Source organism: Entelurus aequoreus, linkage group LG15, assembly GCF_033978785.1.
Source record: "Entelurus aequoreus isolate RoL-2023_Sb linkage group LG15, RoL_Eaeq_v1.1, whole genome shotgun sequence".
Taxonomy (NCBI): Eukaryota; Metazoa; Chordata; class Actinopteri; order Syngnathiformes; family Syngnathidae; genus Entelurus; species Entelurus aequoreus.
In genome coordinates, this window is record NC_084745.1 from 33,223,572 (window position 1) to 33,238,848 (window position 15,277).

Consider the following 15,277-nt stretch of genomic DNA (forward strand, 5'->3'; position numbering starts at 1 on the left):
TAAAAAATTTGCTAAAATAAGTCTTAAATTATTTTTTTGTTTACAAAAAAAGATCCTATAAGTATTAGAGTAATTGGTTACTTTAAAAAAAAAGATGATCTTAGTAAAAGCATTAGATTTGTGTATTTATTTTTCAAAAACAAGTATTACAGTAATTGATTACTTTTAACTAGACTACACTAGTATAATTGGTTATATTTAAAAATAGTATACTAGTATAAGTATATACAATAATTTGAAATGTTTACTTTAAAGAGAATACTAGTATACGTATGTATTGCTTACCTACAACAGTATACTATAAGTAGAATTAAGTTTTTTTTTTTAAAACATACTAGTTAAGTATCAATTGGTCACTTTTAAAAATAATATTCCTTTATTATACTATATGTAGAGTAATATATATACAGTATATGTATATATGTGTATGTATACATATATGCATATATACTGTATATGCATGTATATGTATGTATATATATATATATGTACACATGTATGTATATGTATGTATATATATATACATGTATGTATATATATATATACATGTATATGTATGTATATATATATACATGTATATATATACATGTATATATATGTATATATATACATGTATATGTATATATATACATGTGTATATATATGTATATATATACATGTATATGTATATATATACATGTATATATATACATGTATATGTATATATATACACATGTATATGTATGTATATATATATATATACATGTATATGTATGTATATATATATACATGTATGTATATATATATACATGTATATGTATGTATATATATATATACATGTATATGTATGTATATATATATATACATGTATATGTATGTATATATATATACATGTATATGTATGTATATATATATACATGTATATGTATGTATATATATATATATACATGTATATGTATGTATATATATACATGTATATGTATGTATATATATACATGTATATGTATGTATATATATATACATGTATATGTATGTATATATATACATGTATATGTATGTATATATATACATGTATATGTATGTATATATATATACATGTATATGTATGTATATATATATACATGTATATGTATGTATATATATATATATACATGTATATGTATGTATATATATATATATACATGTATATGTATGTATATATATATATACATGTATATGTATGTATATATATATATACATGTATATGTATGTATATATATACATGTATGTATGTATATATATACATGTATGTATGTATATATATACATGTATGTATGTATATATATACATGTATGTATGTATATATATACATGTATGTATGTATATATATACATGTATATGTATGTATATATATACATGTATATGTATGTATGTATATACATGTATATGTATGTATGTATATATATATATATATATATATATGTATGTATATACATGTATATGTATGTATATACATGTATATGTATGTATATACATGTATATGTATGTATATATATATACATGTATATGTATGTATATATATATACATGTATATGTATGTACATATATATACATGTATATGTATGTACATATATATACATGTATATGTATGTATATATATACATGTATATGTGTGTATATATATACATGTATATGTGTGTATATATATACATGTATATGTGTGTATATATATACATGTATATGTATGTATATGTGTGTATATATACATGTATATGTATGTATATATATACATGTATATGTATGTATATATATACATGTATATGTATGTATATATATACATGTATATGTGTGTATATATATACATGTATATGTATGTATATATATACATGTATATGTATGTATTTGAGACACTTGTGATTTAGGGCTATATAAATAAACATTGATTGATTGATTGATTGATGTATGTATATATACATGTATATGTATGTATGTATATATACATGTATATATACGTATGTATATATACGTATGTATATATACGTATATATATATATATATATATACATGTATATGTATGTATATATATACATGTATATGTATGTATATATAAACATGTATATATATACATGTATATGTACATGTATATATATATGTGTATATATACATGTGTGTGTATATACACATGTATATGTATGTATATATATATACACATGTATATATATACACATGTATATGTATGTATATATATACATGTATATGTACATGTATATATATATATGTATATATACATGTGTGTGTGTGTATATACACATGTATATGTATGTATATATATACACATGTATATATATACACATGTATATGCATGTATATATATATGGATGTGTATATATATGCATGCATATGTATGTATATATGCATGCATATGTATGTATGTGTATATATATATGCATGCATATGTAAAAAAAAAGATAAATGGGTTATACTTGTATAGCGCTTTTATGCATGCATATGTATATACATGTATGTATGTATGTATATACATGTAAATATATGTTTATACATGTATGTATGTATGTAAATATATGCATGTATATACATGTATGTGTATACATGTAAATATATGTTTATACATGTATGTATGTATGTATGTAAATATATGCATGTATGTATATGTATGTATCAGTGACGTGCAGTCAGGTGAGGCGGGTCCTCACATGCCATCATGGAAAGAAAAAAATGTAAAAACAAAAAAAATTCATTAAATTGTTATATGTATCCAGTGATTATACTATAAAGTTATTTTCCATTTAACTTCCGTTCAAACACTGAGAAGAGACTTGCTGTGATCAGCAGCCAGTTGAGGCACGTCACTGAGTTGAACCTCACGTGGATTGCGCAATGACTCGGCTAACTGCTGGCCTGCTGTGCAGTGAGACCGTATTGCTATATGAATTATATTATACATTTCCATAGTTCAGTTAGCTGAGGTATATAATGTACAGTGTATTTTGTCAACAACTGTATGTGTGTAACATATTTCTTGTGCTGAGCAATCTTAAAACGGCTGCGAAGACGCACTGGCTGAGGCTCGCAGTAATCCCGCCTCCTTGTGCTGGATAATGCACTCCCGCCGTAGAATGCACCCCCTGACGGGAGTGTTATATCATCTAAAGCCCACACTTAAACTTTCCACGTGCAAGATTAAATCTATTTAAAAAATTATTTAATAAGAAGCCAAAAAGTGCAAAAACAATAATGTTCGTGTTGGAGGAGTTGTGAATGACTGCAGGGCCACAACATTAGGTACACCTGCAGACTGCAGCACGGATTTTGTATTTCATTCATTCACAACTCCTCCAACACGAACATGATTGTTTTTGCACTTTTTAGCTTCTTATTAAATAACTTTTTTAAATAGATTCAATCTTGCACGTGGAAAATTTAAGTGTGGGCTTTAGTTGATATAACACTCCCGTCAGGGGGTGCATTCTACGGCGGGGGTGCATTATCCAGCACAACAGCGGCGCATGGACTTCATTTATAAGTAAAGGTAAGACCATAATGTTTTTTTTAATTAAATCTGCTTTTTTGTCTGCTACAGTTTGTATGTGTAAAGTTAAGTTAAAGTACCAATGATTGTCACACACACTAGGTGTAATGAAATTTGTCCTCTGCATTTGACCCATCCCCTTGATCACCCCCTGGGAGGTGAGGGGAGCAGTGGGCAGCAGCGGTGCCGCGCCCGGGAATAATTTTTGGTGATTTAACCCCCAATTCCAACCGTTGATGCTGAGTGCCAAGCAGGGAAGAATGCTGGTATGAGCTTTTAAACACAACCCTTTAACTGTTGCCAATTAAATGGAGAGAATAAGATACTCTTTATGGTTCATGTGTTTGTAAATCTGACTGTGATGAAGTCAGTGCCTCACCAGCCATGAACCTCACCGCACGTCACTGGTATGTATATACATGTATGTATATGCATGTATGTATATGCATGCATGTATATACATGCATATATATACATGTATGTATATACATGTATGTATATGCATGTATGTATATACATGTATGTATATACATGCATATATACATACATATATATGCATTTATACATACATATGTATGTATACATACATATGCATGTATATACATGTAAATGTAATCATACATATGTACGTATATGTGCATGTATACATACGTATGCATGTATATACATACGTATGCATGTATATGTACAGTATGTATATACATGTATATGTATGTATGTATATACATGTATATGTATGTATGTATATATGTGTATATGTATGTATGTATATACGTGTATATACATACATGCATATATGCATGTATACATACATGCATGTATATGCATTTATACTTACATGCATGTATATGCATGTATAAATACATGCCTGTATATGCAAGTATACATACATGTATATGCATGTATACATGCATGTATATGCATGTATACATGCATGTATATGCATGTATATGCATGTATGTATATTTATATGCATGTATATACATGTATATGCATGTGCATGTATATACATGTATATGTATAAACATGTATATGCATGCATATACATGTATATGCATGTATATACATGTATATGTATATGCATGTATATACATGTATATGTATATGCATGTATATACATATGCATGTGTATGCATATGCATGTATATGCATGTATATACATGTACGTGTATGCATCTATATATGTTTATACATGTATGTTTATGCATGTATATACATGTACGTGTATGCATCTATATGTTTATACATGTATGTTTATGCATGAATATATATATGTATATGCATGTATATACTTGTATAGGTTTATACATATATATGTATATGCATGAATATACATGTATAGGTATATGCAAGTATATACATGTGTATGCATATACATGTGTATGCATATGCATGTTTATGCATATACATGTATATTAATATGCATATGCATGTACATGTATGTATATGCATGTATATGTATGTATATATGCATATTCACATGCATGCATATGCATTTTTATGCATGTATATGCATATACATGTATATGCATATGCATGTATGTATATGCATGCATATGCAAGTATATGCATGTATATGCATATTCATATGCATGTATATGTATATGCATGTTTATGCATGTATATGCATATTCATATGCATGTACATGTATAAGCATGTATATGTATATGCAGGTATATACATGTATATTCATGTATATGCATGTATATACATGTATATGTGTATGCATGTATATATATGTATATGCATGTTTATACATGTATATGTATATGCATGAATATACAGTACATGTATATGTATATACATGTGTATACAGTCATATACATATATATGTATAAACATATACCGTATATATATGCATGTATATAAATGCATATACATATACATGTATATGCATGCATATACATGTATAAACATATATATATATATATATATATATATATATATATATATATATATATATATATATATATATATATATATATATATATATATATATATATATATATATATATATATATATATATATATATATACACACACATGCACATACAGATACAGTACATGCATCTAAATGCATATACATGTATATACATGCATATACATGATGTATATACATGTATATGCATGTATATGTATATGCATGTATATATGTATATATGTATATGCATGAATGTTTATACTTTATATATATATATATATATATATATATATATATATATATATATATATATATATATATATATATATGCATATAAATGCACACATGCATAAACATACATATGCATGCATATACATGTATATATATGCATGTATATATATATATATATATATACATATACATGTATTAGCATGTATATTTATACACTAATATATACAAGTATATGTATATATACCGGTATACGTATATATATGTATACACAAACTTCTCTTTCCAGGTCATTTAACCGGACGTATTCACGTCATCACTGAAGTTTAAAAACACACTGAATGCAAGGAGACAAACACAGCAGAGTTTTGTCAGGAAATCTTTATAAAAAGCCCTAAAAAGAACTCGAGTAACACTTTTTTCCGTGTTTTTCCCACTCATGGGTTGTGCACTGCCCATGGTTTAGTAAAAAAAACAAAACAGGTTGTAACATGATATTTCATTATAAAAAATTCCAAAATAGGTTTTGTTCTTATCTCTTATACTAAGGTGTAATTTATTTTCTTCTTAATAAAAGGTGCAATAAATAAAAGAATGTACAAGTATTTACACAACACAAATGTAAACAGCAGCTTACCAGAGGTATATTTTGTATTTGACACAAAAAATATTTGTGATGATTCTTGCCATTAGATTTTCCAATTTGTCGTGGAAAAGACTCCACAGTCTCACATGGAAAGATTTGGACCACAACATCACTTTTAGCCGGGACATGCATCATGTTAGACGAGGCAAATATTGACAGTGAGGCTGCTAAAATAGCCTGCGGACACTTTGCTTTAGTCACTTTTATTTTGGGAGTGTAAATACGGCGACCGAAACGCAAACAGGAGGGAGAAAGAACACAAAAATACCATTGAGCTGCAAATTAGCACCGATTTGACTCATTGAGCAGAATCCATTTGATGCTGTGGGCCAACTTTCTAAAATGCGACGTGAGCAAGATTTTGTTCTAGACGGACTTGGGACTCAGCAGACCTGATAAGAACATTAAGGCCACTGGAATATTAAGGTACTGGATTCCTCTCTCATGTGGAAAAAAGATGCAATTAGCATTTCAAACCCACCTCAATGTTGCAAACAGAAAGCAGTTGTCCGTCTGAGAAGATGCGTCATATTAACGAACGTCCATGAAGGTTCATTCAATCCTGCAATGACTGCAGTGTCTCCTTGAGGCCACCACAGGGGGTCAGTGGCAACCGCAAGCCCGCACCACCATGTTCTTGTACTTCTTCAAAATGACGTTGGAGTTGTCGTCGAAGTAGAGCACGGAGATGGCGTGCAGCTTGGTGGGGGCACAGCAGGGCTTCGGCACGTTCTCGGGGTTCATCAGATGCACCTGAAAGAAGATCCTGGGATGAGACGATGTCGCACGTGTTTTGAGTTATAAGTTTGCAGTTACCAGCGTCTGCACGATGGCGTGGTTGGTGGCGTTCATGTGGGCGTTGAGCGGGAAGGAGCACTCGCCATCGCAGTAATTGGCGGCGTAGCCTTCAGGGGCGATGATCCAGTCCTAAGAAGAACACGTGAAGAATCTTAACGGAAATCATCTTCAAAAATCTTTATTGCACATAATAAAAATGCTGAATAAATAAATAACTAGAAAATACATTCTAGTAAAAGGGTCCCCAAACTTTTTGACTCGGGGGCCGAATTGGGTTAAAACCATTTGGCCGGGGGCCGGGCTGTGTGTATATGTATATATATACATATATATATATACATACATATATATACACATATATATATATACATATATATACACATATATATATATATACTTATACATATATATATACTTATACATATATATATACATGTATACACATATACATATATATATACATACATATATATATACATATACATAAATACACATATATATATATATATATATATATATATATATATATATATATATATATATATATATATATATATATATATATATATATATATATATATACACATGTATATATATATATATATATACACATGTATATATATATATATATACACATATACAGGACTGTCTCAGAAAATTAGAATATTGTGATATAGTTCTTTATTTTCTGTAATGCAATTAAAAAAACAAAAATGTCACACATTCTAGGTTCATTACACATCAACTGAAATATTGCAAGCCTTTTATTATTTTGATATTGCTGATTATGGCATACAGCTTAAGAAAAGTCAAAGATCGTATCTCAAAAAATTTGGATATTTCCTCAGACCAAGTAAAAAAAAAAAGATTTATAACAGCAAAACAAAATCAATCATTTGAAAATGTCAATTAATGCACTCAGTACTTGGTTGGGAATCCTTTTGCACAGATTACGGCGACCGTGTCTGGTCTGGATACTGTGTCTCGGTTGTTTGGGCGGTGGTGTGTTTGTGTGGGTTTGGGTTGGGGTTGTGGGGTCTTTTGGTGGGGGGGGGGGTGTTGGTGTCTCTTGTTTGCGTGTTGGCGTTTGGGCTTGCTGGCGGGCTGGCGCTGGCTGGTCTCTGTGATCCTGTTGGCATGTGGTTGCCCGTCGCGGTTTTTTTTGATCGATTTGATTGGGTGGTGCTGGCTGTCCGGGGGTGTTGTGGCTGCTGTTTCTGCTGCCGTTTGTTTGTGGTGTGGGCGCCCGTGGCTGCTGGGTCTGGTGCAGGGCGGTGGCTGATGTTGTGACTGGTGGCAGCGCGCGCGCGTGGTGGTTGTCGGGGCTGACAAACTGTGTATATGTATGTGTATGTGTGTGTGTGTTTGTGTGTGTGTGTGTGTGTGTGTGTGTGTGTGTGTGTGTGTGTGTGTGTGTGTGTGTGTGTGTGTGTGTGTGTGTGTGTGTGTGTGTATGTATGTATGTATGTATGTATGTATATATATGTGTATGTGTATGCATGTGTATGTGTGTGTATGTGTACATGTGTATGTTTATGTGTATGTATATATATATATATGTATGTATATTTCTGGGGGTACGTTCTTGGCCTGCCTGTCGGGTGGGAGTCGGCGCCTCAGGCTACTGCATCCGGACCGCGTGTCTGGAGCTCCTGGGTCCCCACCATCCATCCCTTCCGGGTGCCCGTCTTGGTTGGGGCCTGCTGGGTCTGGTCCCTGCGTCTACTGTGGTAGCTTGGTGCTGCAGGGTATTCCGAGGTGCTGCGAGTCGGCCAGTTGTTGGTGTAGCGACCTTGTGTGTCAGCATGTCTGTGATCTTCTTTTAATTCTTTTTTTTTTTTCTTTTTTTTAAATAAATAGATTTAATTATTTATTTATTCTTATTTTTTAAATATATTTTATTAATATTATCATTATTATTAATATGTATTTATTTATTTTATTCCCCCTACCTCAGGGGGGTGACTCGGCGGGGCGGTTGCTGGTTGTTCCATCTCCATCGTTGGGGTCCCTGCGGGTGGGGTAGGTGGTTCCCGTGGCCCCGTGCTGGGTGGTCCTGTGGCGGCCGGCTTGGGTGGGGTGGCCGTGGGCTGGCCTCGCCGCGCTCTTCGGGGGTGGGGGGGGGCTCGTGGGGGCCCGGTTGCCGGTGGGGCGGGGGCGGTCTTCCCGTCCGGTTGCGGGGGGTCACCGGGCCCCTCGGGCGGGGCGTCCCGCCTTTCTGTCCAAGTGGGGTGTGGTCTCTCGCTGGCTTGGGGTCTTGCTGCCCCCTGCTTTTCTCGTGCCTTGTCCTCTGCCGGGTGCGTCTGTCTGCGGCCTGCTGCTGGCCCTTGTGGGCGGCGCGGTGGGCCAGGCTCTGGGGTTCCTGTCGCTGTCCGGCTTGGCTGCGTGGGGGAGGTGGCCCCTGGTTCCCTGTGCACCGCACCTACTGTTTGTGGGATGGGCTCTCTGGGAGGCTGGGGCCGTACTCTGGCTCCCGCACACACTGGGAGTCAAATGTATTGTACATGCAAATTCACATATACTCACACACATACATACAGACATACATAGGTACCTACGCTCCCACATACATATACAAATAAATACAGTACATATTTACACACTCAAAGTTCGTACATCCACACGCACATTCATTATACAAACATACTGTATACACATACTGTACATATACATTCACTGTAAAAACATACATATACACATACTGTACATATACACTTACCGTACAAACACACACATACACATACTACACATTTACATTCACTGTACAAACACACACATCAGGGCCGGCCCGTGGCATAGGCCGTATAGGCAAATGCTAAGGGCGCCGTCCATCAGGGGGCGCCACGCCAGTGCCACAAATGTTGGAGAAAAAAAAAAAGAAAAAAAAAAAGTTGGTACTATTATTTCTAAATACAAAAATAATCCCACGTTAATTAAAATGCAAAGTAAAGCCTATTTAATAAAAATATTATTTGTTACAACATTACACCCCCTCCCCTCCCCCCGCACGGTGCGCCCCCTCCCTTCCCGTATCATGACTCTTACCACATCAAAAAATCAACACAAGATGTCAAAACGGCCAAAACTGTCAGGTGCCCAGGGAAGAAAAAATAGAAAGGAAGAGGAGGTGAAACGAGAAAAAGACTGAGGTAGCAGGTAGGTAACGTTAACCTACATGAAATTATTTGTCTGTTACAGAATGTGATAGTAACCTGGCTTTTTAGCATTAAGCTAATGTTACATGATTCAGCAATTGCTAATCAATAAATAGCTAGTTCTGTTTTAACGTCGGGTTAATATTGTGGAGGGGGCTAAATTGTTATGTAAAATAATAATGTAACGTTAGGTAATTACAGTACTCCCGCCTTACATTCCTCAGGGACATTTGTATTAGATCTTTTAAGCAAGTGTTTTTTGTTTACATTGTTATTGCGTTCTGGTTAGCTAATGTTTGCCCTGCAGGTAATAGTCACTTTTCCACCCCTTTATATATTAGGTATAGTTGTAAGCCTAGTTGTTAAAGTGCACATCATTAATGTTAACTAAGCAATATCACATGAGAGGGAATGCTGTTTTTTTATTTGAGCACTGCTGTGATTCGGTTAAAGATAATCATAACATAACATTCTCATATAATATATTATACTGTTACTTTGCATTCTGCTATTCAGCATTTCACTGTAATGATGACAATAAATTGAATCTAATCTAATTTGCATATCAGTTAACATCATACATATATCTCCTTGGTTTTTCATCTATATTATATAATTTCATTTTATTCCTGGAATCATATGTTTTTATTATTAGACTGTAATACTTCACTGCCGATGTGGGGGGGTGCCTCCTAAAATCTTGCCTAGGGCGCCAGATTGGTTAGGGCCGGGCCTGACACACATACATATACTGTACATATACATTCACTGTACAAACACACATATACACATACTGTATATATACATTCACTGTACAAACACACATACTGTATACACATCCTGTACATATACATTCGCTGTACAAACACACACACACATTCTATACATATACATTCACTGTACAAACACACATATACACATACTGTACATATACATTCACTGTGCAAGCACACATATACACATACTGTACATATACATTCGCTGTACAAACATATACACATACTATACATATACATTCACTGTACAAACACACATATACACATACTGTACATATACATTCACTGTGCAAGCACACATATACACATACTGTACATATACAAGCACATATGCACACATACACTCATGCACATAATTACGTTTCATCAAACATATATTAACGTTGTTGCCCTAGGGCAGGGGTCGGCAACCCAAAATGTTGAAAGAGCCATATTGGAGCAAAAATACAAAAACAAATCTGTCTGGAGCCGCAACAAATTAGAAGATATTACATACAGATAGTGTGGCATGAGATATACATTGAATTGAGATGACTTAAAGGAAACTAAATGAGCTCAAATATAGCTACAAATGAGGCATAATGGTGCAATATGTACATATAGCTAGCCTAAATAGCATGTTAGCATCGATTAGCTTGCAAGTCATGCAGTGACCAAATATGCCCGATTAGCACTCCACACAAGTCAATAACATCAACAAAACTCACCTTTGTGTATTCACGCACAACGTTAAAGGTTTGGTGGACAAAATGAGACGGAAAAAGAAGTGGCATAAAACACGTCCTAAAAAGTCGCAGAAAGTTATACACTACGGTGAGTTCAAGGACCGCCAAAATTAGTAGGACAAAACGGCGCTCGCCAAATACTCGAGTCAGTGAAGCATGTTTAATATAAACAGTGTGCTTTATAACAATTAGGGAGGTTTGTGTCATGTTTGTCCTCCTACAGAAACCATATTAAAACAAAGACTTTTTTTTTTCCCCTCATCTTTTTCCATTTTTCATACATTTTTGAAAAAGCTTCAGAGAGCCACTAGGGCGGCGCTAAAGAGCCGCATGCGGCTCTAGAGCCGCGGGTTGCCGACCCCTGCCCTAGGGTAAACTGGGTATAACACATGGCACACTGACAAAGCTTAACCTATTGTTACTATAACAATCTACAAGGTTAATGTAGGTTGCTTCTCTTTCTTCCCCTCCATTTTTCTGCATTCTTTCGTATCTCAAGTTATCATTACGTATATGTATTGTTGCATTTGAACAATTGTATTGTTGATAATAAAGGTAAAGTATTGGTATTGTTTATTATCAATAGCACTATTTCTATTGGTATTCATATTGCTCCATTTTTAGTGTAATAATGCTCATTGTCATTTCTGTATTATTTTTTATTTTCGCTAACTGCTTATTTGCTATTACTTTTACTATCATATTTGTACATGTCGTATTTGCTGATGTTGCTCTGTTGTTGCTGTTGTTGTTGTGTTTGCTGTTGTTGTTTTTGTCTCTCTGTCTAATCCCCCTCTTGTCCCCACAACTCCCCCCTCTGTCTTCCTTTTTCTCTCTTTCTATCCCCTCCTGCTCCGGCCCGGCTGCACCAAATGATAATATAAATACATTTAATGAAGTCAAAATACAAATAAGGCAACAAGAGAAGTATCCTACACTTCTCTTTTGTAAAGTAAATCTGAACAGCCGATATGGGCATCTACATCTGCTATATGATTTGCCCGAGAAGCTGGGCAGCACATTATTAAAAAAATAAATAAATAATAATAATAATAATAATAAAAGGCTTGCAATATTTCAGTTGATGTGTAATGAATCCAGAATGTATGACATTTTCATGTTTTTAGTTGCATTACAGAAAATAAAGGACTTTATCACAATATTCTAATTTTATGAGACAGTCCTGTATATTACAGGAGCACCAGTCAAAAACATAAGTCAAAGATTCTGTATTTACAGGAGCTCCAGTCAAAAACATAAGTCAAAGATTCTCTATTTACAGGAGCTCAAGTCAAAAACACCAGTCAAAGATCCGCTATATTACAGGAGCTCCAGTCAAAAACACCAGTCAAAGATCCGCTATATTACAGGAGCACCGGTCAAAAACACCAAAATACCTCTATATTACAGGAGCACCAGTCAAAGATCCTCTATATTACAGGAGCCCCAGTCAAAGATCATCTATATACAGTGTAAAAGGTTGGATACCTGCCAGCCGAGCTCTCGAAAGCTGACGTAGAGTTCGTGTCTTCTGCAGGCCGTCTTCTGATCGCTGCTGTTGTAGTCTGGAAGAAATAAAACAATATGCATCAACATTGTGTGTTGTTACAAACATGTCCTCATTGTGGTCAGTGAGTTACACATAGCAACAAATCCAGTTGGGTGTCTATGCAATAAACATTTACTCCTGAACGCAGCACTGATTGGATTCATCAGTGAAGTACAAGAAGTGAGGCAGCCAAGATGGACTCCTCCTCTCCTAGATCCAAGTCCATGGGAGGTGGGCGGGGTCCAGGGCAGGTATTGGAGTGGAGGAGGTCATTGCTGGCGAGCGTCACCTCGCTGAAGTCAGGACTTTCCACTGACGTCTTCGTGTTCTCCTAGACTCAGGGCTTCACGTGGCGCACGCATACACATGTTGGCGACAATGGCAGGAAGAAAATGTGCTTTCACTGCGTCTGACCAGCATCAAGAAGCGTTGCGTCTCGAAGAATATCACTAGTACAAAAAAAGTGAATTCATGCAAGTTGTTCCAGACGAGAGCTTGTGTCAGACGACATTAATCACAGAGTTGTAGTCACCAGCTCAACACGCTGATCAACAGCAGCCTTGTTTAGACAGCTGGCCTCAAATGGAACACAACAAACATGTTTCCATTCATGCATGAAAACATGGAGGGAACTTCTTGTAGGCGTTTAATTGCAAGATTACACCAAACAACACCTTTGGCTCCAGTCCACTTGCATTGAGGCCAAGTGGGGCAGTGACCGAGCAAAACCAGCAGAGGGAGCTACAACTACTAAGCTTTTAATACAATAGTGCAACACTGGAGAGGAAAAAGATTTTTTAGGAATTGAATAAACTATTTTCACTGTGTGACAAAACAATTATTTTTTTATGAAAACAAAGCATTTTATTTTAATGTATTAATAATTTACAAAAGTTTGTACAATTATTTAATTTGTGTTATCAAATATATCATTTTATTTCTTAAAAAGTATACTTTATAGGGGTGTGGGAAAAAATCGATTCGAATTCGAATCGCGATTCTTACGTTGTGCGATTCAGAATCGATTCTCTTTTTTTTTTAATTGATTTTTTTTTTAATGTAATTATTTATTTAAAAAAAAAAAAAAAATTTAATTAATCAATACAACAAAACAATACACAGCAATACCATAACAATGCAATCCGATTCCAAAACCAAACCCGACCCAGCAACACTCAAAACTGCAATAAACAGAGCAATTGAGAGGAGACACAAACACGACACAGAACAAACCAAAAGTAGTGAAACAAAAATGAATATTATCAACAACAGTATCAATATTAGTTACAATTTCAACAAAGCAGTGATTAAAAATCCCTCATTGACATTATTATTAGACATTTATTAAAAAAAACAAGAACAATAGTGTCACAGTGGCTTACACTTGCATCACATCTCATAAGCTTGACAACACACTGTGTCCAATATTTTCACAAAGATAAAATAAGTCATATTTTTGGTTCATTTAATAGTTAAAACAAATTTACATTATTGCAATCTGTTGATAAAATATTGTCCTTTACAATTATAAAATCTTTTTACAAAAATCTACTACTCTGCTTGCATGTCAGCAGACTGGGGTAGATCCTGCTGAAATCCTATGTATTGAATGAATAGAGAATCGTTTTGAATCGGGGAAAAATCGTTTTTGAATCGAGAATCGTGTTGAATTGAAAAAAAATCGATTTTGAATCAAAACGTGACCCCACGAATCGATATTGAATCGCATTGTGGGACACCCAAAGATTCGCAGCCCTAATACTTTATATACCCACATTTGTGTATTAATATTCCTATATTCATATATGGATATATAGTATATACATGTGTATATATACATATATACCATTATACATAGATATATACCTATATATTATTTTATATTTATAATTATTATATATTATGTAACCCAAAACCAGTGAAGTTGGCACATTGTGTAAATAAAAAAAAAAAAATCGTAAATAAAAACA

General features: G+C 33.8%; 1 protein-coding gene across 1 annotated transcript in view; it reads right to left on the reverse strand.

Annotated features, from left to right (window-relative positions):
- Positions 1-6,036: 6,036 nt before the first annotated feature.
- Positions 6,037-15,277, reverse strand: part of bmp6 (bone morphogenetic protein 6) — a 97,408-nt gene continuing 88,167 nt past the window's right edge. Inside the window, exons 5-7 of the mRNA XM_062021235.1 lie at positions 13,247-13,323; positions 7,121-7,231; positions 6,037-7,057 (exon numbers count right to left, since the gene is read on the reverse strand). Coding sequence (XP_061877219.1) covers positions 6,908-7,057; positions 7,121-7,231; positions 13,247-13,323 — 338 coding nt within the window. The 3' untranslated portion in view covers positions 6,037-6,907. The remainder of the gene's footprint in view (positions 7,058-7,120; positions 7,232-13,246; positions 13,324-15,277) is intronic.